Source organism: Eptesicus fuscus, chromosome 8 (genome assembly GCF_027574615.1).
Source record: "Eptesicus fuscus isolate TK198812 chromosome 8, DD_ASM_mEF_20220401, whole genome shotgun sequence".
NCBI lineage: Eukaryota > Metazoa > Chordata > Mammalia > Chiroptera > Vespertilionidae > Eptesicus > Eptesicus fuscus.
The window spans coordinates 12,255,812-12,280,024 of record NC_072480.1 but is presented as its reverse complement, the minus strand read 5'-3'; the positions used below and the strand labels follow the sequence as shown (position 1 = coordinate 12,280,024).

The 24,213-nt window shown below is 43.2% G+C and overlaps 1 protein-coding gene across 1 annotated transcript in view; it reads left to right on the top strand.

Moving 5' to 3' along the window:
* Window positions 1-21,301, top strand: part of LOC103295648 (phosphatidylinositol 3,4,5-trisphosphate 3-phosphatase TPTE2-like) — a 43,627-nt gene extending 22,326 nt beyond the window's left edge. Inside the window, exons 8-14 of the mRNA XM_054720276.1 lie at window positions 732-793; window positions 2,578-2,658; window positions 8,000-8,105; window positions 12,219-12,310; window positions 16,470-16,562; window positions 18,379-18,449; window positions 21,049-21,301. Of these exons, the coding sequence (XP_054576251.1) occupies window positions 732-793; window positions 2,578-2,658; window positions 8,000-8,105; window positions 12,219-12,310; window positions 16,470-16,562; window positions 18,379-18,449; window positions 21,049-21,157 (614 nt within the window). The 3' untranslated portion in view covers window positions 21,158-21,301. The remainder of the gene's footprint in view (window positions 1-731; window positions 794-2,577; window positions 2,659-7,999; window positions 8,106-12,218; window positions 12,311-16,469; window positions 16,563-18,378; window positions 18,450-21,048) is intronic.
* The last annotated feature ends 2,912 nt before the right edge of the window (window positions 21,302-24,213 follow it).

The window sequence follows — 24,213 nt, the reverse complement described above, 5'->3', positions numbered from 1 at the left end:
CAGGCCTTCAGGGGAGGGCAGTTGGGGGGAACCAGGCCTGCAGGGGAGGGCAGTTGGGGGGAACCAGGCCTGCAGGGGAGGATAGTTAGGGGCGACCAGACTGGCAGGGGAGGGCAGTTAGGGACAATCGGGCTGGCCAGGGAGCAGTTAGGCGTCGATCAGGCTGGCAGGGGAGTGGTAAGGGGGTGATCAGGCTGGCAGGCAGAAGCGGCTAGGGGCAATCAGGCAGAGGCAGGCAAGCGACTGGGAGCCAGCTGTCCTGGATTGTGAGAGCGATGTCCCAGATTGGAGAGGGTGCAGGCTGGGCTAAGGGACACCCCCTGCCCCGTGCACGAATTTCATGCAACGGGCCTCTAGTATTTTATAACACACTTAAAAACTTTAACTAAAATGAAAGGAATAATGGGTATTGAAAATGCTAGATAGTATTTGGGGTTCTAACCATGTTCTTTTATTGATGTTACTCTTCATTGGAGAGTAGCTCTGTAGTGTTAGAATCCTAAGCAGAGCTGGATTCAAGAACAATGCACACAGTCATGCACATGGTTAGGAAGAATTCCTAGAACCTCAGAGCAGTGAAACAGCTTTGGCTATTTCTGACTTGAAGTTTTCTGAACAAGCACTTTCAGAGCGAAAGAAAATCAATTGAAAATGACCTCTGGATATTTCTGAGTGTATTTTTATAAACACATATTGCCATGAATAATGAGCTAACTTCTTTTCTTTCCTAGGAAGAACTGGAACTATGGCTTGTGCCTGCCTTATTGTCTGTGAAATATTTACAACTGCAGAGGTATGAAAGATGTTACTACAAACGTTGTCATATACTGATTGCATTTGCTAGTTCTGAAATGTCATTGGCAGGGTAGGATGATCATTTGAGTCATGGTACACAATGAAATTGTAATGGTAGAGGCTGTTATTAGAAAGCTTGATTTTAACACTTCCTTGTTTAACTGTTGGTAGTTACAACTGACCTGGATACCTCTTACTCTGGGCCAGGACTAGGGTGAGGTCAGTGAGACACTAGTGTGCCGTGGGAAAAACTTAAGAGAATGACAAAATACTCATAGTCAAGATAAATAATATCCTAATGCAATATTTTAAAATGAAAATTAATGCCAAAAATCAATGATGTATGCAGTATCAACATTTTAAATAAAGGCAGGACCCAATAGGGGCAAGATTAAGGTGAGGTGAGTAAGGTCAAATTACACAGTGCAAAAAAAGCTTAACAATCTAGACACTTCACCTGTGTCTCCTAGTCCGGTCCTACACTTATTCTAACCAGTTATGGGACTTCCTCCTTTCTCACAAGAAAAATATCAAGATTGATTGGGTAAGTTTTTTAAAGGACCTTGATCCTTAGAAGTGCTAGGTAGATAAAAGGTGGTGTTTTCCAACTCAGAACAGTCTCTCCTGAGTGTTACTTTTGCATAGTCACTCTCTGCGGGGTCTGAGCCCTCTGGAAATGTCTGAGAAGACTGAGTGGGTTGTTTCACTTCTTGAAGCAGGGTTCTCAGTCTTTTTTCTGCCATCTTGCTGAGAAGTTACCACTTAGAGGACACACTCCCAGTAGCTCTGCTCCTCACTGGGCCCAGTGATTTAAGAGAAGCTGTGCATTATGCACCATGCCCAACACTCTAATTCCACCATCTTCTTTTTTCTAATTTGAGGCAGGTTATGAAAATGGATGTTCTAGAATAGTGATTTTCAATCAGTGTGCCACAAGAATTTTTAAATCGTGCAATACCTGAGTGTTTAGTCAAGGGCACAGACCTCTTTTCCCTTAGATTGTCATATAATAAAATGACAGTAGCCACACATTAATAGCTGTCCGGTGTGAATGAATCAAAATTATACCTATAGTTTGTCAGATTGGCAAAAAATATATATTTTTTGGTGTGCTGCAGAATTTTGGTAATTAGTTAATGTGCCATGAAATGGAAAAGGTTGGGAGTCACTGTTCAAGGACAATGCTTTTTAAACTTTGCGTCAAAATCTATTAGTGAATGATAAAATCAACGTATTGGGTTGTGACTCATATTTTTTAATAAAATGGAATAGATTAGGCAATATCAAAAGGTAAATATTGTTTTGTGAAATTGTGTTTCAGTTGTGTGTGTGTGTGTGTGTGTGTGTGTGCGCGCGCACACGCGCGTGCGCACACCTCCTAGGTTTATGAATGTAGATTGTTGCTTTTAAATAAAACATTTTAGAAGCCGTTGACCAAAGCCTTAGACAGAGAGCCCCGTGTGTTGCTAACTGGCTGCATACGTCACCATGGCAGTCACCAGATTTTCTTTTGGTCTTAATCTTCTCCCTCTGTAAAATGGAAAGGTAGGAAGACAGACAAGATGACCTCTAAGGTCTTCCCAGCTCTGAAATTCTGTGTCTTTATGAATCTTGGAGTGAGAGTGGGTCTTGATGTGGCTTTGCTAATTTTATTATTTTGGGTAGCCTCGGCCCAGAGACTGCTGACTTAGGGGGATGTGTGCCCTTAGAAACATTAAGAATACCTTATACAGGAGAGGAAAGTACAGATGACCCATAATTGGATTGTCCCCATTTCTATAGGAAAGCCTTTATTATTTTGGAGAACGACGAACAGATAAAACCACCAGCCATAAATTTCAGGGAGTAGAAACTCCTTCTCAGGTAAGTGTTCTTTTTAAAAAGGGGGTCCTCACCCAGCCGGCTTGGCTCAATAGTTAAGTGTCGACCTATGAATCAGAAGGTCATGGTTGGTTCGATTCCCAGTCAGGGCACATGCCTGGTTTTCGGGCTCCATCCACAGTGTGAGACATGCAGGAGGCAGCCAATCAATGATTCCCTCTCATCATTAATGTTTCTGTCTCTCTCCCTCTCCTTTCCTCTCTGAAATCAATAAAAAAAATTTTTTTAATAAAATAAAATAAAAGGGGGTCCTTTGGGGATTGATACCTATTATTTGGTCTCAGTTAAGACTTCTCCTTTGGTGGTCAGGCAGCAGCACTTGGGTGCCGTATGAGAGGCCTTAATCCCTCCCAGAGGCTGAGAGCTATACCACAGGCACTGCCTGAATTTTGCAAGCTTTGAGTTCTCCCCAGAGCATATTGTTTCCCATTTTATATTGGTTACTAGAGGCCCGGTGCACAATTCATGCATGGGGGTATCCCTCAGCCCAGCTTGCACCCTCTCCAATATGGGACCCCTCCAGGGATGTCTGACTGCCCGTTTAGGCCCGATTCCACCTAAACAGGCAGTCGGACATCCCTCTCACAATCCAAGACTGCTGGCTCCCAACTGCTGGCCTGACTGCCTGCCTGATTGCCCCTAACCTCTTCTGCCTGCCAGCCTGATCACCCCTAACCACTACCCTGCCAGACTGATTGATGCCTAACTGCTCCCCTGCTGGCCTGGTCACCCCTAACTACCCTCCCCTACCAGCCTGGTGGCCTCTAACTGTCCTCCCCTGAAGGCCTGGTTGCCCCCAACTACCCTCCCCTGCAGGCCTGGTGCCCCCCAACTGCCCTCCCCTGCCAGCCCAGTCACCCCTAACTGCCCTCCCCTGCAAGCCTGGTGGCCCCTAATTGCTTTCCCCTGCTGGCCTGGTTCCCCCCAACTGCCCTCCCTTGCCAGCCTGGTCACCCCTAACTTCCCTCCTCTGCAGACCTGGTCAACCCCAACTGCCCTCCCCTGCTGGCCTAGTCCCCCGCAACTGCCCTCCCCTGCCAGCCTGGTTGCCCCCAACTGCCCTCCCATGCTGGCCTGCCCCCACCCCAACTGCCCTCCCCTGCAGGCCTGGTCTCTCCCAACTGCCCTCCCCTGCAGGCCTGGTCCCCCCCAACTGCCCTCCCCTGCAGGCCTGGTCCCCCCCAACTGTCCTCCCTTACCAGCCAGGTCACCCCTAACTTCCCTCCTCTGCAGACCTGGTCACCCCCAACTGCCCTCCCCTGCCGGCCTGGTCCCCCCCAACTGTCCTCCCATGCTGGCCTGCCTCCCCAACTGCCCTCCCCTGCAGGCCTGGTCCCCCCCAATTGCCCTCCCCTGCAGGCCTGTCCCCTCCCCCGCCACTGCCCGCCCCTGCAGGCCTGGTCCCCCCCAACTGTCCTCCCTTGCTGGCCTGGTCCCCCCCAACTGCCCTCCCTTACCAGCCAGGTCACCCCTAACTTCCCTCCTCTGCAGACCTGGTCACCCCCAATTGCCCTCCCCTGCAGGCCTGGTCCCCCCCAACTGTCCTCCCTTGCTGGCCTGATCCCCCCTAACTGCCCTCCCTTACCAGCCAGGTCACCCCTAACTTCCCTCCTCTGCAGACCTGGTCAACCCCAACTGCCCTCCCCTGCTGGCCTAGTCCCCCCCAACTGCCCTCCCCTGCCAGCCTGGTTGCCCCCAACTGCCCTCCCATGCTGGCCTGCCCCCCTGCCACTGCCCGCCCCTGCAGGCCTTGTCCCCCCCAACTGCCCTCCCCTGCAGGCCTGGTCCCCCCCAACTGTCCTCCCTTGCTGGCCTGGTCCCCCCCAACTGTCCTCCCTTGCTGGCCTGGTCCCCCCCAACTGCCCTCCCTTACCAGCCAGGTCACCCCTAACTTCCCTCCTCTGCAGACCTGGTCACCCCCAACTGCCCTCCCCTGCCGGCCTGGTTGCCCCCAACTGCCCTCCCCTGCACGCCTGCCCCCCCCAACTGCCCTCCCCTGCAGGCCTGGGTCCCCCCCAACTGCTCTCCCCTGCAGGATGGGTCCCCCCAACTGCCATCCCCTGAAGGCCTGATCGCCCCCAACTGCCCTCCCTGCTGGCCATCTTGTGGCAGCCATCTTGTGTCCACATGGGGGCGGCCATCTTGTGTGTTGGAGCAATGGTCAATTTGCATATTGCTCTTTTATTAGATAGGATTGTTTACAGAGTTCAGGAGTTGCTTCCCTTCCCAAAGAAGGAAGGTCCCAGACTGCTGAAGACTAACTAAAGTCAGCAGCCATTTATTTCCCATAGAGAGGAACTGAGTCTTTCATAATCCCCCACTTGGGTAGTTCAACCCTTGCAGAATATCATGTATGTGAGTGTGTGTGTGTGGGGGGGGGGTATGCATGAGACAGAGAGAGAGAGAGAGAGAGAGAGAGAGAGAGAGAGAGATGGGGTAGGGGCTGTATTTTGAATGATAAAGAAAAGGTAAAATTAACATTTTTCAAAAACCTATTATATACCAGACACTATTATACATTATTATATTGCAATTTTATTTGTATTATCTCATTTAATACTCAGATAACCCATGTAAAATATATGCTGTTACCTTTTTTTCCTTTTAAAAGTATTTTATTATGGAAATTTTCAAACATAAAAAATTGAGATAATCATATAATAAATCTTCTGATACACATCACAGCACTTCAACAATCACTTGATTATTTGGCCAATCATGTTTTATCTATTTATCTCCACTTACACACACACACACACACACACACACACACACACACACACTCTACTCTTTCTCTAAACTGGGATTATTTTGAAGGAAATCCCAGCCACCAGATTTTATTCTCCCAAAGGTATGTTATTATGACATCTACCATAAAGTCTCTTTAAAAAAACCCTTACAACCATATATCATATCTAAAAATATGATAATAATATTTTAATAGCATCAAAGGTCTATTTTATCTTTAAATTTCCATAATTACTTTAAACTCTTTTTTAAACTTAGTTTATTTCCGTCAGGATCCAAATAAGAGCCATATGTTTCATTTGGTTGCTATGTCTCTAAGTCTCTTGTGGTTTATAGGTTTTCTACCTCTTTTTATTCCTTGTAATTTATTTTTTGCAGAAACTAGGGCATTTATCCTATAGAGTTTACAACATTTTAGACTTGATTGGACCATGCTAAAGGTTTTACATTCATTATCTCATTTCATATTCTCAATAACTGTGAGTAGATACCATCATGATTCCCATTTTATAGCTGGGAACTTGAGGTTCAGGATTTGCATTCTTGGTTTAACTTTTTAAAGTTAACTTTTAACTTTTTAAACCAAGAATGCATATCCAGATCTGTCAGACTCTGAAGCCTGTTATTTCCCATCCTGTGCACAGCTTCTCCTCTCTGTTGCCCCTCAAACCGAAGTGAGAACTGGTTGTGAATTCTTAAATAGAATGGATGTGGCTGTGAATTAAAGTTTGTTGGAGGTGAAGTGATGTGAGCTGAATAGATACCTTTGGCCGTGGTAGCAGAACACTGCAACTGCTGGTTCAGGGGATAAGAACTCAGCCTTATCCCATGAAACTTCCTGCCATACCCAAGCAAAAATAAAGAAAAAGATAGCTATAGGCCATACTAAAAGTAACACTTGAACTTACCAAAGCCAGTTCAGCTCGAATCATGCCATTTCCATGCTCAAAATCCAAAATGGCTTCCGACTGCCAATGGCAGCAAATATAAAATTTTTAACCTTGCCCCCAAGATCTATGATTTGATTTTCCAACCATTTCTTCCACTGTGTACGTTCACATGTCCCACACTCTCACACATCTGGGCTGTATGCTGTTTCCCAGCCTGTCAGCACTGTACACCCACATGCCATTGCTCACGTGGCCCCTTTTCCTGGAGTTCCTTTCCCTTCCCAGCCTGATAGCCTCCTCCTCTTTCAGTTCTTCTAGCCCTTTGTGCTTCTTTTAGAGGTTACTTTACTTTATATTATTTTCTAGCTGTTTGCACTGGTGAGTTCTCTACCCCTTTTGCCTAGAGCCCATCTCTTGCCCATCTTTCCCCCTAGGAATCCTCAAGTGCCTCACACAGTGTCTCCTCTGTTTAGAGCAAGTGCTTACTAAATATGTGTTGGTGTGGTGCCAGGGAGTTGGCATGAACTCCTGCTGCAGGCCCCTGTGGTTTTAGGCGGTAGGAGAAGAGACAGTGACAGCAAAGCAGCTTGAGGGCCATGCTTGGTTACAAGCCTTAAGCAAAAGGTAGAGAAGCCGGTGGCAGGAGCTAAGGGCGTGTTGGATGTAACTCCTTCAAGGACTCTCCTTGTACTTCCCTCCCCCATTTCTTCTGCAGGTGTGCACAGTTTCTCTAACGTTAGTCCAGAACTGGCACACCCTCGCTACAACGGAATCTCTTCTGATGCACTGGCTTAGCCATGCAGGGCCCCAGCCTCAGGCTGAGAGCTGGGCTGGCAAGGCCCCAGGACAGAGTTCCTTCTGCGTGGGGTAGTGATTCTCGGATACCATCAGATTCTGACCACACACTGCTGGCCATTCTATACGGACTACATTTCACCCATCCCTGAGTTAAGGACTTGCACGAGCCCTTCCCTTTACTGGCCCTTTCCGATGGAAGGTATGGCAGTTAATTTTATTAACACTGCCCAATGGGTGGGGCGGAGTCGATAAATGTTTTAATCCAGTTGATTCAGTACCAGACCTCTTCAAAAAGCGTAAGCAGCCTGCCACAGGAGAAGGACTAGGCTAAGAAAATTCCCAGGGCTTCCTTGCAAAAACAAAATTGGAGAAGTGGAAAGGGAAGACACTCGCTGGCAGAGACAAGAGAATGTGTCCCTCCCACTGGCCTGTGGAGAGCTTCCTCTTGCCCCTTTACATGTGCCCCGCCTCGTGCCTAGAGGGCTGCTCACCACCAAACCACACACTCTCCTGTAACGTAGTCACAACTGAGCTTCTGACCTCACACAGATTTGTCCTCATTTGTTTCATGCTCAGAATCCACAGTGGCTCCTTAACTGTTTCCTGCGTGATGCTGCTGTCTAGCTGGTTCTGGTTATCTGCTCTCTCAACCATAGGAGCCTGTCAGCAGCACCTGGCTCCTTTCTTGTTACTCCTCCACCGCATTGTGTAAGGCAGATATGCAGTCATGAGGCAACATCCATAAAAATGCAGTTGTATAGTGGCACCCAATAAATGTTCCCTTAATTAATTACCCTACTTAAGTTCTATGTAAAAAAATCAGATATGCTGACTTTAGACTTTTCATCTCCACTTAAATTAAGACTTCTTGTGTGTGTGTTTTCCAGAATAGATATGTTGGATATTTTGCAGATGTGAAGAATATTTATAACTTGACTCTCCCTCCAAGAAAAGTACTTACGATAAAAAAAATTGTTATTTATTCAATTCATGGTAAGTGCTTTAAATATTATTGGGTAATTGGGCAGGTGGGTAATGTTCTTACTATTGGGGAGGATTTTGCTCACATTTATATTTACAGAGAATCCCAACTCCGAGCTGTTTTGGACATCCTCACATATGGACCTCACCCCCTGGAATGGCCATCAGCCCGGCAGTGCTGTGGCATACTACCAACCCTTACCTTTATCTTCCCCATCATCAGTTTGGGGTGCTCCATCCCCTTCCCTCTTTGCTGTTCTCACTGGTGCCCAGGGTAGACTTTTCACAGCGGAGCCTCTGATTCAGAAGAGGGGAAGGCCCGTGAGTGCTGGAGACCATTTTTCTCACCCTCACCTCTCCTTTGTCCTGGCAGAGGCCTCCCTACATCATTGTTTTCACCTACTCCTTTCGGGGACCCTTTCTCTCTCATCACCCTGGTCTCTCACTCTTTCCCCTCCCTCTTCCACCTATAGCTCCCTCACCTTCAACTCCATCAAGGTGTCTTAAACATCTGGCTTGCAAAAGAATTTTGTTGCCAGAAATTCTTTTTACAAATAACTACCAGGACCCATGCTAGTATCTCGAGTCCCCGGGTGGTAGCAGAGGAGCGGAATGAGCACATAGATAAAGAGCTGACCATAGTGTTGGGGTCACACAGCGGCTGGGCCCAGTCCATCCTGGGGGTCAAGAAAAGCTTTCTGAGGTCAGCACCTAGGTCTTTGTTACCTGAACCTGCATGAATACATAAAGAGTGGGGAAAAACCTGGGCTCCGTGGGGTGTCTTTCGGCCCCCTGGCTGTTACCAATTATTTATTATTATTACCAGGAATGAAAAATCCTTATAAACCTCAAAAGAGTTGACTAGATTCACCATCACCCAAATAAACAAGAAAATTCATCACATCATTCATCTCTGGGATTTTAGAAAGAAAAGAAAAGAAAAGAGGTAGAGAGAGGAACTGGCCTCAAGTCCCATGTCTCTAATTCAGTCACCCACCTCGCTTCCCGGCACAGCTTCCCCAGAGGAACTGTGGGGAAGGGCTGTCATTAGGTCTGCAACTGATTCTCCCCTGCAGAGGCGCATCAGGGGGCAAGGCTCCCAAATCCTTAAAGCAGCAGCCAGACTGTGGCCCACTAGGAGGGTGGAGTGCTGGGCCTCTCTCTCTCTCTCTCTCCCCCCCCCCTCCCCCCCCCGGTGCGGTGCCAGGGAGTTGGCATCCACCCAGATGGCTTAGTGTTTAGTCTTCTGAGGAGTCACACAAAATAAGGATCTGAAAATGTATTTTTTTAACATTTCATCCAATTATTCATAAATTTAAAAATCCATAAAACTGCAGTCAGAAAATAAATTAATATTGTTAGTTAAAATATAAAATACTTCTTTCAGCTTATGTGCATAACCCTCCCCCCCCCACCCCCCCCCCCCCCCACACACACATATCACCACCACTTCTTGTTGGCAGTGAGGAGTTTTAATGGATTACCACAAACAGATTACATAGTTTTCTGACTTCTGAAAACAACTTCAACTCAGTAGCATTGCCTCTGCGGGACCTTTTGGTCTAGATTTCCAAACAAGCATTGATCCGCAGACGTGTGAAACACAGCCTGCTGTGACAGGACGCCTCCAGTGTATATAAATGAGCAATTGTTGGTGAAAAGGCGTTGTAGAAGGCATTCCTCTTCAAAGACCATCGTGACTGGGTCAAGGGATGTGGGGGAGGGCGGTAGGGGAGCTGAATGGAACTCCAGCCCTTGCCAGACTCCCCAGGTAGAGCCAGGCTTGTCCAGCAGGTGGTAGAAGATAGTGGACAGCAGTACCTTGCTCCGTCTCCTTCCCACACGCAGTGGCGCCCTGCAGCTAGAGCTAGACTGCTTCATTCTGCAGTGAGGAAGGCAGCACACTTGGCTGTTGGAGCAGCTACTTCCACTCAGAAATTTAATCCCAATATAAAACGAACTTAGTGGCCTGAGAACCCTTATGGTGCCTGAATGTATACTCTGCCTCAACTTCCTCTTTGTTAACCATGGGAGCAACAGTATCTATGCAAAGCTCTGTGAGTATTAAACTATTCCAAACAGGCAAACCAGCATTTAGTCTAACAGAGTTTTAATGCATTTCTTTGATATGAAAAATAGGAATAGTTTCTCAAAATTCTAAGCTTCAAAATGTTTTTAATAAGGACTAGAATTTCATATGTTGCCTTAATCTGATATTATATCTTAAGACTGTCACTTCTCTCTTAATATTTTGAATTTTACTTAAACTCTGTGGAGACATTGGTTAGTAAAATGTACAGCACACACCTGGAGAACTGCAGAACTAACCCAAATCTATGAGTACTGCAGGTGAAAACTGGTGGAGAGTTTCACAGGTCTGGTTTCCTACTCTCAGGCTAACATACAATAGAGGATTTTAAAAGTCCTATTTGAGATCCCTCGTGAAGACTTCCAGAGAGCATGTTGTGGCCTCAGCGCTGGTCAGTACAGTTGGGTCTAGGCTTGCAGGGCCAACTTAGGAAGGCCTATGTGGTAAGTTAAAATTCTTGCTGCACCCAATTAAACAATCAGGTCAAACGTATTGACCTCGGCCCTCTTTTGGAATAAGAATAATATTCCCTTGAGGTTTTTATGATCACACAGAAAGGTGATGGGGAGAAAAAAGTGTGAAAGACTTTGAAATGGGTAATATCTAGTGTACTTTCTGGGTTGTCTCCACCTCCCATGGTCTTGAAACTATTTTACAGCTGTGTAAGTTGTAAAAACCTCATATTAATGCACAACAGTTTTACACATAGAAATGCAAATTAATTGTGCCTGGTGTAATGCAACTGATTATTGACCCATTTTGTGTCTATTTGTAGATTCATTTCATCCTTCCTTATCTGCTATAAATGTGCAGTACTTTGAACTAGCTATAACATCATACTTATTAATGAATGTTTCCTTATTAATGAATGAGTTAAATAATTTTTGACATGTGTTTTAAAAATGGAAGGTACAGGACAATTCTATGGTATGACACAATTTCTGTAAAACAAAAAGTGAAATAAATATGTGTTCATATTTGTGTGTGTCTGTATTGGGTAAAATGTGTGGGAGGGTATATTTTTATACTTAATTATAGAAGCATAAAGCAAGATAGTGGCTATTTATTTGTGGGGGGAGAATTAACAAGGTGTGGGATGGGTGAGAGAGAGACTTTTCACTTCATGTCTTTTTACCTTTAATTTTTAAATCATGTAATTATTTTTTAAAAAATTTAATGTATTGTAATTTAAACTTTTAAATCAATGCCCTTTTCTTATCACGTGATAAGTATTTGACTTAGTTTAAATCTGTATTTCACTGGTTTTTGGTAGACATCGTTAGAAAGAAGCTCTGCAGCTAGAATGGTACTGAGGTAACTGAGGCAAAGAAACTGTGATTCCTAATGACAAGTTAATGATATGGTGTTAGTGGAAACAAAATGAAATGAAAACAAAGCAAACATAATATAAGGTGAAGAGTCAAGAATGATCGAGATATGACTTTATTAGAATATTTGTTTTACTTCTGTACCTTTAGTTCTGTGCATATTTAAGTAAAATATGTAGGGTTGAGCGAAAGCAATAAAACTTGATTGGAAGCTTGAGAAACTAGCCCTTTGAGGAAATGCTAAAGGAAGTGGATCATTTGAATAGAAAAAAAGGGACAAGAAACCATTTGTTTATAAATGTATGCTAAACACCACAGGAATCCTATATTTTGTGTATCCTATATTTTCACAGAAACTGCTCTCTAGGAACTAAAGAAAGAGGAATTTAGACTGTGACTATGAAACATCATGATTTGAATTCTGAAGAAAGCAACGCATTAGCAAGAAAGGTTGCATGTCACTTTCCCTAATTTCTTTTTTTCTAGAAAGACAAAGCTTAGAAGCTGAACTATGTCTTTTCTCCAGACTTATAAAGTCTGCTTTAGGAGACAGAATTGGCTTGAAGCCTTGTCTTTCAGAGACAAAATTCATGCACCCAAATTATTTCATATTGGTATATTGTTACCTGGGATTTCCTCTCTTTTTAATTCATAATGTTAATTGTTGAGACTTTTTGATCTTTACTCTAACTTTTTATTTTCATTCAGGTGTTGGAAAAGGCAGCGGTGATGATCTAAAAGTGCAAATAATAATGCATCAAAAGATTGTCTTTTTCTGTTCTGCTTCCAAAAACTGTAGGGTAAGAGAAAGCACGTGAACTGGAAAAGCATTGCTTTAAATCGCAATGTCAGATCAGTGTGTTGACCTCCCACCGCCCTCGCTCACCACAAGGAGAGGCCATGTTGCTTTTTGTCTCCTATGCCACTTGCTGCCCCTGGGTCTGAATGCAGTCAGAGCTAAATTAAGCTCGTTGTTCAAAACAGATTTTTCAGAGCATGATCCAGAATATATTTTCCGCTCAGAGTGTTGCCTTACTTTTCATTTTTGCACAGTGCCAAGCATGTTACCATGAATCTATCAGAGTTTTAAATTCATGTACCTGTTCTTATCTCTGGTCATTTTTAGCCATATCTTTTTTTCTTGGTCATTTTTATTCTGTGGCGCTGACTCTGAAATTTTAGGATGCATAACAATCACCTCAGAGCTTGTAAAGATGCAGACTCCTAGGTTGTCCACCAAAGTATGATTGAGGAAATCTGGAATGAGACCCGGGAATCTAGATTTAGCAATGTCTCAGGTGATTCTAACTCAGACGTCTTGTGGACTGCACTATGAGAAAAAAATGACATTGCAAAAGACCCAAAGCAATGGGACCTGGTAGTCGATTTTTATTTTTGCTGGGTACAGTGAACCTGACTGGTGGCGCATGACAAGGTGGGGTTCCCTACGCCCTCCCATTCCTCAGGAAGTCTGGGATGAAAACTGTGGAGGTCAGGAGATTCGCAGTGTGTTGGGGGACTGATTTGGGGCAAGGACTCCCCAGCAGCTGAGGGCCTCTCTTCCTCTCGCTGGGCTGGGGCTCGTGGTCCAGGGGCTCTTACCTTGGAGGCCATGCGGACCATAAGGCCCACCACCCTGTGGCTGTAGCCAAATTCATTGTCAAAACAGGAAATGAGCTTGACAAAGTGAACATTGAGGGCAATACCAGCCCCAGCAAAAATGAAAGGAGTGGTTGTCACTGTTAAAGTCACAGGCCACAACCAGGTCCTCGGTATCGCCCAGGATGCCCTTAAGGGGGCCCTCTGATGCCCGCTTCACTGCTTTTTTGATGTCATTGCACTTAGCAGCTTTTTCCAGGTGGCAGGTCAGGTCAATATTTTCTTAAATGTTGAAAAAATACCTTAGACTACAGACCTTTTCTGAAGCAACAAGAAAGCCTCCTTCATGGGTCTAAGAAATACAAACTTTGAAAACTCAGGCTTGTCTCTAGTTCCCCTCTTACCTCTCCAACACCATTTCTTTCTCTTCTTTTTGCCCCTCTTCCGACTGAGCTCACTCACTCAGGCCTGATCCTCAGCTTTCTGTTCTTACCTCTGTACATACTCTATTCTTGGTTCCGCTCATCCATTTTTCTGCTTTAAACTATAAATTTTTTCTTTCATTCACACAACACAGCATCCACTGTGTGGTAGATGTAGGAGCTACAACATGGACAGTCTCTGCTACTGTTATTCAAACACATCATATCTCCTCAAGCAAGGGAAACAAAAGAAAAAATAAACAAACTGGACTACAACAAACTAAAAAGGTTTTGCACAGCAAAGGAAACCATCAACAAAATGAAAAAACCTACTGAGTGGGAGAACATATTTGCTGATATATCTAATAAGGGGTTACTATCCAAAATTTTATAAAGGACTTATAAAACTCAACACAAAAAAACAACAGTCAAATTTAAAAATGGGCAAAAGACCTGAATAGATATTTCTCCAAAGAGGACTTACAGATAGCCAATAGACATATGAAAAGGTGGCCAATGTCACTAATCATCAGAGAAATGCAAATTAAAACCACAATGAGATATCACCTCATATATGCCAGAATGGCTATCATCAATAAACCCACAAACAACAAGTGTTGGCAAGGATGTGGAGAAAAGGGACCCCTTGTGCATGTTGGTGGGGATGCAGACTGGTACAGCCACTGTGGAAAGCAGTATGGAGGTTCCTCAAATAATTAAAAGTGGAAGAGCCTTATGAACCAGCAATTCCACTTTTGGAAATTTATCCAAAGAAACCCAAAACATTAATAATTCAAAATAATATACACACCCCTATGTTTATTGCAGCACTATTTACACTAGATAAGATCTGGAAACAGCCCAAGTGCCCATCAGTAGTGGTACATTTAAACAATGAAAGGCTACTTGGCAGTAAAAAAGAAGGAATTCTTATCTTTGGGGACAGCATGGATGATCCTAGAGATTATCATGCTAAGTGGAATAAGCCAATGAGAGAAAGACAAGTACCCTATGTTTTCACTCATATGTGGAATCTAATGAACAAACTGAACTAATAAGCAAAGTAGAGACACACTCATGGATAGAGAGCAGGCTGATAGCTGTCAGGGGAGAGGGGTGGTGGGATTGAGTAAAAAAGAGAGAGAAAAACTCAAGGACACAGACAACAGTGTGGTGATTGCCTGGGGGAGGAATGGTTGGGGGCAGGTGGAGGAGATTGTAGGGAGGATAAATGGTGATGGACGAAGACTTGACTTGGGGTGGTGAACACACAATAAATAGTGTACGATAATGTGTTGCAGAGTGTGCACCTGGAACTTATATAATTTTTTAACCAGTGTCACCCCAATAAATTCAATAAAAACGAAAAAAGTATATTTATCAAATGAGTTTTTCTTCTGCTTCTGCAAATGGCACTAGCATTCTCTCACTCAGGCCTTCAAATTTGGTATTATCTTTGATCCTCTCTTTGTCTTGGCCCCCTAAATCCTGCTGATTGTACCATTGAAATCTCTCTTCACTCTCTTTCTTTCTGTTCCTATTGCCACTACCTAGTCCAGGACCTCATTTGCTCATGCCTACATTTCTACAGGCATCCCCTTACCTTTTTTTTCCTCCTCCTTATACAGTGTGTATCTAGAGTCCTACAATATGCATCCTGAAATACTGCTCTCATTGTGAAAAGTTGTAGGTAGAGCAGAATACACACTGTGTGCCAATAGTCAAAGACAGTTAACATTTTTGTCTCAATATTCTTACCTGTAAAATAAAGATTACATTCCAAGTATTGTGAGAATTGAATTGGTTAATATATGTGAAGCTCCTTTGTAAACTATAAATTACTAAGTAAATGTTATCTGTAATAATTATCAGGCCACTTTGTCACATAGTAATTGCCCCACATACTCTTTAATAACTTCTTTCTTATTTTCCTGGCTCTTGAACTCTCAAGATATAACCCTGTGATACTTGAGATCATTTCCATTAGTAACTTGGCCTGCAGATTCCCTTTCACGTAGCCTGGGAACCCTCTGGTCCTTGGAACACAACTCTAATTTCTATTTCTATTTCTGCAGGTCTTTTCTCCTCCTTCCTCTTCCCCCACCACCTCCCGTCTGAACCGGGTTCTCTTTTCAGATCTCTTCTTCATTTATACAAATCCTTCCATTCCCCACTCAAGTTCTGCCTCTTCAATGAAGCTGTCTCACCCTATACCTCCTGTTAACCTCCCCAAGCATGCAACAGCACACTCAGTCTTCATCATACAGCTCAACACATGATTATATGCCATTCTACTGTCATTCCTTTTGTGTATACTCCCTGAATTTTCAACTGAGTCTGCACCTTATTTTGTATTTTTCCAAGGCCTAGCATAGACCTTTCTCATTGTGGGTGGCACTATTACACAAGGGTGAATCAATAACAAAGAAATACTTACTATAGCTTCAGAGTTGTTCATTCCAGAGACTTGGCCTGTCTTTGGTGACTTCATCTAGCAGTCTTCTATGACAAGGCCCATGATGCCATCGGCAAATAACATTTTTAACAAAGTATGACAGTTATGCTTTGCTTTTTTAATGTGAATGCCAGCTTTAAAATTGAGCTTCTTAGTGTATTCCCAACATATGAAAATCAGGTGACACACAGTCAATATTAATGTTTACTTGGTGAAACTATAATAGAAAATTGAATACTTTGCTTTTCCACAGTGCCCCACCATAACCCTCAAACATACTGGCTTTTTAAAAAGGTAAACAAGTATTGCAACTTTATAGAAATAATGATTAACATTTATTTATCCATGTAGTGATAGGGCTATGAGACCAAGAGTACTTGGAAAATATAGGAAGCCTCAATAAGTAAACATGAACTTCCCTGTTATACTTTCTATCTCATTATCAGCTATCTCATTATCTGAATTTCATGTGTTCATTCACAGGTAGTTCATGATATTGAAAGAGACAGAGTAATAATTCATCTATGCAACTGTCCACTTCTGTATGATGATGTGAAAGTGCAATTTCTGTCTTCAGTGAGTAATCAAGAAACAACTTATGCTGTTATTCTTGTTTGGTCTTTTGAATGATTCTGGTTTGGGATTTCCATTGCTACATATCCCAATGAGGGAGATGATAGATGTCAACTCCTAACCAGGGAGGAAGAAAAAAACAAGTCAGGTTCATAACACCTTTTTTAAAGAACATATGTAATTTTAAAATTTTGCTCATTTGTTTTTCTAATTTCTATACAATATGTATGTATTAATTTTCACATAAGTAACACAAAAACTAAGATGTAAAGAAGACAAAGATATGTTTTACTGCATAGCAATAGTCAAGTTTTTGTTTTATATTTTATATATTTAAAATACATTGCTCCCCATAATTTATTAAATACTTGAAAGTGAAGATTTTACTTTCTTCTGAATTGTTATATAATAGTATTTTAATGCAATGTTTACTTTATAAAAAATCCAACATTTACGTTATGAAAAATAAGAATTCTGCTGTCATTACTGTATCATGAGTGTATAATTTATATTGACCAGTCATAAAATGTATGTAACACATTTCTAATCTCAATATTTTCAATTCATTTTCCTGTAAAACCAACCAAAGCTTCCAATAAGAAACTATGTCCATCAATTAAAAAGTTTTTTTGGTTAATCCTCAGCTGAGGATATTTTTTCCATTGATTTTTTTCTTTTAGAGAGAGTGGAATGGAAGGAAGGACAGAGGGCGGGAGGGCGGGAGGAAAGGAGGTAGGGGGAGAGAGGGTGGGAGGGAGAAATGTCAATGTGACAGAGATACTTGATTGCCTCCAACACACACCCCAACTGGGAATGGGAATTGAACCTGCAACCCAGGTACATGCCCTGATTGGGAATCGGACCTGCAACCTTCAGTGCTCTGACACTAACCACTCGCCGCACCAGCCAGGGCTGTGTCTATTGATTTAAAACATATTTCCTGTGTCCTTCTTTAGCCCCTGCTTTCTCCCCGTTAGGGGAGAATCTACTAAGTATTGAAAAGGTAAATGTGTTAAAGCAAGTGACCTGGATAGTTCCCATATTGAATGGCTACCCCTTGAATAATGGAGCCAGTCTGAAGTCTCTCTCAATCATTGGCCTCTAAGCAGAAAGACTGGTGAAGAGCACTGGCCCAGAGGATGCTAGTACTGTCTGGCCTTTATGATTTTCAAGGGCCATGAAGTAAAAGCACTTTCAAAAAATTTAGGTATTTCTATCATCATTAATAATGACAGTTAATTATATAATAGCTGCTCCTTGTAGGAATGGATGATATATTTGTGCATAAATAGGCATAGGTCCTTAATAGATTCTGTTTAGCACTATCTAAACCAGATAAAATGTATAAATACCATTATAGAAAAGATACATGCCTGGCCTATGTGGCTCAGTGCTTGAGTGTTAACCTATTAACCAGAAGGTCACGGTTCAATTCCCAGTCAGGGCACATGCTCGGGTTGCGGGCTCAGTCTCCAGTGGGGGACGTGCAGGAGGCAGCCATTCAATGATTCTCTCTCATCATTGATGTTTCTATCTCTCTCTCCCTCTCCCTTCCTCTCTGAAATCAATAAAAACATTTTTAAAAAAAGATACATTTCCTTGAAAATTTTGATAGAAACAGCAATCTCTGAAAGCCTCCTCCCTTGTGTCCTCGGTGTCATGTAATAGACTTTTAACGCTGCACATTTAATGGCTGCAATTGTTTGATAAATATATAAAGGAATAAAGGAAGGAATTTTAATCCCTTTTGGGTGATTAGTTTTTGGTATCACTTTTATTATGAAGAATAACCTTCTTTTTTTAATCCATGTGTTTTTAGGATCTTCCTAAATTCTATGACAACTGCCCCTTTTTCTTTTGGTTCCACACATCCTTTATAGAAAATAACAGGTATGGTTCATTTTATAATCCAGTAGAAATAGCCTTATCTTCAATGCTTGTGTAAGGTGTAACGGCAAGTCTTTTGCTAATTGCCATAAACTCGGTTTATAGAAACCAAAAAATCCTCAAGTCACCATTCCTCATTCACATACTCATTTAATCTGGTTATTAGAAAAATATGGCTATTCCTTTTCTATTTATTTTTATTATTTTTAGCATTTTTTTATTGTTTAAAGTATTACATATAGTAGTACATTTATCTTCTTTTTTTCCTCATTGACCTTCCCCCAGCCTCAAAAATATGGCTATTCTTGAAATTTGCATTATCCTCAAGGCCATGCCATAGGACTGTGTTATCAGTTCAAACGTATTATCATCAGATCTTGAATGTGGTAATAAATCTGGCAGTTTGAGTTTGCTCAGTACCTTAAAGAGGACATCCTCAGTATATGTTCATTTATTGATGATCAACCACCACCAAATTCTGTGCAAAAGTAAGGTGTCACCTGGTGGGGGCGGGGGGGCGGACACAGTAAGGGAGGGATGGCTACAACTAGTTTAGAAGGTAATTGGCACAGTTTTTTCTAGGGCAGAAGGCATAAGACATAGTGTCTGTGAAGACAGCTAAAAAGAAATGATTCATAGTGAGCTCTCTCTCTTTTCTGGAACATACCCAAGCCTCTTCTCCCTTTTTTGTCCCTCAAAGTGAGTATCTTCTCCCTTTTTCTTCTAAGCTCCAAGGGCCCTTCTACTATTTCTGCAACTTTCTAAATAAACTTTACCTTATAATTTTTTTTTTATATTTTATTATTGATTTTTTAGAGAGGAAGAGAGAGGGATAGAGAGCCAGAAACATGGATGAGAGAGAAACATCGATCAGCTGCCTCTTGCACACCCCCTACTGGGGATGTGCCCGCAACCAAGGTACATGCCCTTGACCGGAATCGAACCTGGGACCCTTCAGTCCGCAGGCCAACGCTCTATCCACTGAGCCAAACCGGTTTCGGCTTTACCTTATAATTTTTTAAAAATCATTAATAGTCTGACATTTTAAAGTGATTTCTAGTAACTAAATTGGGAACCACTTTTAAAAAGGTAAGTATTAATTGATTTGAAGATTATTATTCCAAAGAAACTTCTACCACATCTGGAAACTCATTCCTGAGTCTAGAAATTCTCCACTTTAAATATTTGTTTCATGCTGAAACAAATTTTAGATTATTGGTTGCTGGAAGCCAATTCCAGCATGTTAGCAGGGCTGAATCATCTGGAAATGGCTGAGGGCATTTCCCCAAACCTAAAAAGGATGCATAAAATGATTGCTTGCTGCCAGACAGCTAAAGGCATTTCAATCTACATGTTATTGCCTCCTACTGGCCAAACACACTGAACAGCCATAGGCAGTTTTTCCCCAATCTGACAATGGATTCTGTATACCTAACCCTACCCTTTGAAGTGTATATCTCCACCTTGCCTTAGGACAATTTGTGTTAATAAAAAGCAAGGGGTCCTGAGACAAGGGAGAACTTAGTTCCTTTAGCTAAGTCTTCTCTGCCCCCCCCCCCCCCCAAATGCCTTCCAAAATTATGTTACGTCTCTGGACTCTTATTTAATTTACGCACCGTGCCTTCTCCAGATTCCTGAAGCCTTCTAGATGCTAGATTAAGATCACTGGCATTAATTGGTATCACAATACCACCCAACACAAAAGAAAAAATGTTAAAAAAAAAAATCATGCAGGTGAGTTTTGAAGCAGTTGTGATTGTATTTGGCATGAATTGATAGTTCTCATTACATAAACCTAGCCTGTTCTTCAAATCTGAACTGTATACTTGAGTCCAGAAAGGCAACAGGAAATTGAACATCTAATCTACATACTTATAATATACACACATTTAATGGATTTGGATAGAGTGAATTTTAGATTGAAAAAATTTTTACCAGTTTTCTTCCCTAGATGTATACAAACAATAAACTTTAACTCACAACAGAGGCAAAGTCTCTCAAATAGATATCTGGGTGGAACTTCATTTGGTGGGACTCCTCACAAGTGGTAATTGCTAAATAAGAACATTTCTCTTTTCCTTTAAAAGACCATGTTCATATTGGAGAGACAACCACAGTTAGATCACTTTCCTCCTCACTTTTACATGTTTCTATAGATTTCTTCAACATTGAAATTTCATACTACTTGGTAAAGCTGTTTTTATTAGTTATGAGATTGTTATCAGCTAAAATGCCAACTTAATCATTGAAAAGACACTCAGTAATTTATTTCTGGTTTTAATACACACCTATTCTCTCTGGCTGATTTCTGTCACATAAAAATTTATTTTATTAAACCCAGATGTCTTTTATTCATCCCATACAAGGCAATGTTAAAAGAACCAGTGACATATTGTTACTGTGTGTGTGTTAGTGAAGATTAAGGTATTTTGCATCTCAGTAGAGAAAGTGGGACCATTGGCTCATAAAGAGCTAAGATACAGAAAAGTGGGCAGAGACTAATCGTGGCCAGCAAACCTTTTCTTAATGCCTTACAAAGGGTGCCTTAAATGGCTTTTCTGTAAGCCCTAAAGTGTAATGTGTGTGATTTTTTCTATTCTAGGCTTTATCTTTCAAGAAATGAATTGGATAATCCCCATAAACCAAAAGCATGGAAAATTTATCGTCCAGAGTTTGCAGTTGAAATTTATTTTGATGACGTTAAGTTGTAGCTGGTATCTGATTAAGTGTAGTTCCCCTTCTAGGATAGAATCATATTCTTCCCAATCCCTGCTATGTATTTATATCTTCAAAACCCTCTTCCTTGCTGGTATACTTATATTTACATATGTGTACATATGTTCTTGAGAATACTATTAAACATATATTAAATATATACAAGAGAAAATGTCAATGGCGATTTTTTTTTCCTTTTTGAAGGAATATACTTCAAACAAAGTTTTGAGATAAATTTGGAACACAATACACAGAAACATTAGTCATTACTTTTAAAAACTTTAAATAAAACTTTCATATAAAAATAACTGAAATATTTAAAAATTGTGATGCCCCCTAATACTGTGGGTTTATTTCATTTACTTATATATTTTTGGACAAGTATTTATTCCCTTTGTTTCACATTTGTAATTTCAGATTAGAAGGTAATGTCTATTTTCTTCCTCCGTTTGATTTACAAACTAACAGATATCAGACTGACCGCAGAGACTTTTACACCCAGAGACATGTTTACACAGCAGCCCCTCACCCCAAACACATGCTTTCCTCTCGCTCTCCACGCACCGCCCAGAGCACGACGAGTTTCCTTTAGTCACACACAGACATGCGGAGGCTGGGAGAATCTTAGTCAACATGATGGATAAAGAATCTTGGGGTCCCGGGCCCGGGTGAGGCCACGCGCCCCTGGGTCTGGGAGAGGCCACGCACTCCTGGATCCGGGTGAGGCCACGCGCCCCTGGGTCCGGGTGAAGCTGAATCCTGGGTCCGGGTGAGGCCGTGTGCCCCTGGATCCGGGGGAGGCTGGGTCCCAGGTCCGGGTGAGGCCATGCGCCCCTGGATCAGGGTGAGGCCACGTGACCCTGGGTCTGGGAGAGGCCACGCGCCCCTAGGTCCAGGTGAGGCCACGCACCCCTGGGTCCGGTGAAGCTAGATCCCGGGTCCGGGTGAGGCCATGTGTCCCTGGATCCGGGTGAGGCTGGGTCCCGGGCCCAGGTGAGGCCACGCGCCCCTGGGTTCGGGTGAAGCTGGATCCCGGGTCCGGGTGAGGCCGTGTGCCCCTGGAGCCGGGTGAGGCTGGGTCCCGGGTCTGGGTGAGGCTGCGCGCACCTGGGTCTGGGTGAGGTCACGCGCCCTGGGTCTGGGAGAGGCCACGCACCCCTGGGGCCGGGTGAGGCCTCGCGCCCCTGGGTCTGGGTGAAGCTGGATCCCGGGTCCGGGTGAGGCCGTGTGCCCCTGGAGCCGGGTGAGGCTGGGTCCCGGGCCCAGGTGTGGCCACGCGTCCCTGGGTCTGGGAGAGGCCACGCGCCCCTGGGTCCGGGTGAGGCCACGCGTCCCTGGGTCCGGGTGAAGCTGGATCCCGGGTCCGGGTGAGGCCGTGTGCCCCTGGATCCGGGTGAGGCTGGGTCCCGGGTCCGGGTGAGGCCGCGTGCACCTGGGTCTGGGTGAGGTCACGCGCCCCTGGGTCTGGGTGAGGCCGCGTGCCCCTGAGTCTGGGTGAAGCCATGCCCCTGGGTCCGGCTGAGACCAAACCAGAGGGAGTCGGACCTGCATTACCACCATTTATCCACCATCCAGAGCTGAGGGGTCAGTGCTGATATGTGCACATAAGGAACTGGTGGACATTGATGTTGGGTATCAAAAGAACTGTTGGTCCAGAAAGAAACTCACTACAGACTGATTCATTTGCCTGTCAGCATAACTATTATTGCTCGTCTCACATTCAGTTCTTATAAGTATATCTCTAGTGACACATGATCTCGCTCATCTAGGGGAAATGATGAACAACATAGACTGAGGAACAAGAACAGAACCAGAAACAAGGAGGCATCGATCGGACTATCGGGCCTCAGAGGGAGGATAGGGGAGGGTGGGGGGAGGGGGGAGAGATCAACCAAAGGACTTGTGTGCATGCATATGAGCATATCCAATGGTTAAGTTCAACAGGGTGTTGGGGCATCGGTGGGGAGGGGTGTGGGATGGGAATGGGGGGATGAGGACAAATATGTGACCTTAATCAATAAAGAAATTTAAAAAAATAAATAAATAAAATAAATCCAGCCTAGCACCAGGAATGCTCAGGGCCTACTCAAGAATGTAAATAATCTCCTTTGTCTTGACCTTTTGGTGAAACTTCCTGGTATTTGGGGGTATAAAATAAACATGCTGCATCGGCTCTGGGTCACTGTCTCTCTATCAGAAGAGGGCAGCGGTCCACCTGGCCCCAGCTTTTCTTTCTAAAAAAAAAAAAAAAAGGAATCTAGGGTAACTCTGTGAAGGAAGGTCACCTTTTTATTCTAGTCCTGAGTCCAGAGGGAATCATTTTCTCTTTGGTACCCAGTGCTATTCTAAGTACTTTCACTGCCACTGTACATTAAGGCCATGATTGTGCTTGAAAACAGTTCTATTTTGGCTCTATTGAAATTATCCTTACTTGAGTGATTTTTCCTTTAGCTGGCAAGGCTCTCAACAATCTAGACCCGTGGTCGGCAAACTGCGGCTCGCGAGCCACATACGGCTCTTTGGCCCCTTGAGTGTGGCTCTTCCACAAAATACCACAGCCTGGGCGAGTCTATTTTGAAGAAGTGGCGTTAGAAGAAGTTTAAGTTTAAAAAATTGGGCTCTCAAAAGAAATTTCAATCGTTGTACTGTTGATATTTGGCTCTGTTGACTAATGAATTTGCCGACCACTGATCTAGACCAAGTTAAATTCATCGGGAAATAAAGCTGGCAATAAGAAACAGTGCTCTGCCCTAGCTGGTTTGGCTCGGTGGATAGAGCGTCTGCCTGCAGACTGAAGGGTCCCAGGTTCGATTCTGGTCAAGGGCATGTACCTTGGTTGCGGGCACATCCCCAGTGGGGGGTGTGCAGGAGGCAGCTGATCCATGTTTCTCTCTCATCCATGTTTCTAACTCTCTGTCCCTCTCCCTTCCTCTCTGTAAAAAATCAATAAAATATATTTTTCTAAAAAAGAAAAGAAACAGTGCTCTGCTAAAACACACTATATTCATTCCTGAAAAACCTTGCACTCTGCAAAAAAATATACTAAAATGGT